Here is a 2,077-nt window from a genome sequence, read left to right on the forward strand (position 1 = left end):
AACAACAACAACAACAACAACAACAATAGATAAAAGAAATCAAAGCCGAATCAAGTATGTATTAGTTATTAAGCAGATTTGGGAACTGTTTGCTACTCTTTGCAGTAGTATAGGCTATTTTTCATTATTCCTATGCCTCAGTCCTTTTTAAATAAAGATGAAATATACCTGATTTGATTGAACTCAATGAAAACAATGTCAGGCGTGAACTTTTATTTTGAAAAGTCTCGTACTGGAAGTACTCGCGCAGGCTGGTTTTTTACTTCCTTGATATCCAGGCAGTGTTGACAGCGCTGCACAATGAAATTACTCACTTTATTAAGTTTATTCCTAACGTATTTAGTTACGGACTGCATTAATATTGAGGTGAGTATCAGTTTGTATTTCTAGCTTCGGATTTCCTGCCGTATTTGTGTATATCTGTGTTATATTTTATCAAACAAATCGCTTCCGGTTAGCTTGCTGTGTTTCTTTATAAACCCTATTTCACTGCTGAATGAATCTTTTCGCTTCTAAATATCAGAATCACATGAAAAATGATTATATTTAACGTGTCTTGTTTTGTTTATTTTATCAGAATACAGCAGGCCAGTTCTTTAGCAGCGGTCATACAAACAACTGGGCTGTTCTGGTCAGTATACATTCATGAAGCTGAATGATTTTATTCGTTAATGATGAGAGCATCTTCCTGATTTCTTCCGGCTTTACGAGACTTTTTCTTGTTTTACTGGACAAACAGGTGTGTACCTCCAGGTTCTGGTTCAACTACCGACATGTGGCCAATTCTCTGTCCGTCTACAGGAGCGTAAAGAGGCTGGGCATCCCTGACAGGTACCATTCAGCCCAACAAATACAGGGTCAGGGCTCACTGCTGACTGGTGGGAATAGGAAAAAAAATCAAATTAGGAACGTTGTTCTGCTCGCCCGACTCGTTAAAATAGTTTCCTGGATTTTATCCTCCAGTTTCCATAAAAATATGTGCAAAGTCATGACAGAAAAAGGAGAATAAAAAAATTCTTTGCATAATAATTTTTTACAGATTTTGTCTGAAACTTACTTTAAATGTTCTTTTTCCGTAATTGTGATTAAATACTAATAATTTATTGACTGCACTGTGGTTAAGTTTTGTATTTTCACCAATAAAAGTGAAAAAGTAGAACACTGAAACAAGCTTGATTCCTTACTTGCAGCAAAACTTACAGTAAAATTCCAAAATAAAGAGGAATTATTCAGTTCAACATAGTCAAATGAGTTAAAAAAAAAACTAAATAAAAATGCTAAAGTAATGTATTTTACCACCAAAATAAATCACTCAACACGACTGACTTTATTATTTACCTATACTTAATGATATTAATGTATTTTTTTTTTTTTGTTTGTGCCAGTCATATAGTTCTGATGCTGGCCGACGACATGGCTTGTAACCACAGAAATCCCAAACCGGCCACAGTGTTCAGCCACAAGAACATTGAGCTGAACGTCTACGGAGACGACGTTGAGGTGGATTACCGTGGATACGAGGTCGGTTTACCTCTGTGCTGTAAACATGTTGGACTGGGCTTCTTTTTTAACGCTCTTAGCATAATTAGATGATTTAAATAGACTATAAAATACTGTTGTTAGTTTATAAATCACCAAACGGTTTAGCACCACAACACATTAAAAATCTGCTGTTGCTGTATCAAACTTCCTGATCTCTCAGAACCAAACATGGAGAACCAGCATTCACCTTCTGTGAATCACAAATCTGGAATAAACTTCCAGAAAACTGCAAAATAGCCGAAACACTGAGTTCCTTTAAATCAAGACTAAAAGCCCAGCTGTTTAGAGTTGATTTTGTGCCATAATAATTTGATTTGTAAATGACGGCTCTGTAATGTTTCAGTTGCTGATTTTGAAAAGTACACTGCTCAAAAAAATAAAGGGAACACTCAAATAACACATCCTAGATCTGAATGAATGAAATATTCTCATTGGATACTTTGTTCTGTACAAAGTTGAATGTGCTGACAACAAAATCACACAAAAATCATCAACGGAAATCAAATTTATTAACCAATGGAGGCCTGGATTTGGA

The 2,077-nt window shown here is 35.4% G+C and overlaps 1 protein-coding gene across 2 annotated transcripts in view; it reads left to right on the forward strand.

The window, feature by feature from the left end:
* The first annotated feature begins 228 nt into the window (after positions 1 to 228).
* The window catches only part of pigk (phosphatidylinositol glycan anchor biosynthesis, class K), a 49,927-nt gene continuing 48,078 nt past the window's right edge, over positions 229 to 2,077 (forward strand). For both annotated transcript variants that reach the window (XM_015041714.1, XM_015041715.1), the window contains exons 1-4: positions 229 to 366; positions 578 to 631; positions 740 to 831; positions 1,386 to 1,521. In XM_015041714.1, coding sequence (XP_014897200.1) covers positions 301 to 366; positions 578 to 631; positions 740 to 831; positions 1,386 to 1,521 — 348 coding nt within the window. In that variant the 5' untranslated portion in view covers positions 229 to 300. The remainder of the gene's footprint in view (positions 367 to 577; positions 632 to 739; positions 832 to 1,385; positions 1,522 to 2,077) is intronic.

Source organism: Poecilia latipinna, unplaced genomic scaffold (genome assembly GCF_001443285.1).
Source record: "Poecilia latipinna isolate Pla-1442-1.1 unplaced genomic scaffold, P_latipinna-1.0 Scaffold565, whole genome shotgun sequence".
NCBI classification, from domain to species: Eukaryota; Metazoa; Chordata; class Actinopteri; order Cyprinodontiformes; family Poeciliidae; genus Poecilia; species Poecilia latipinna.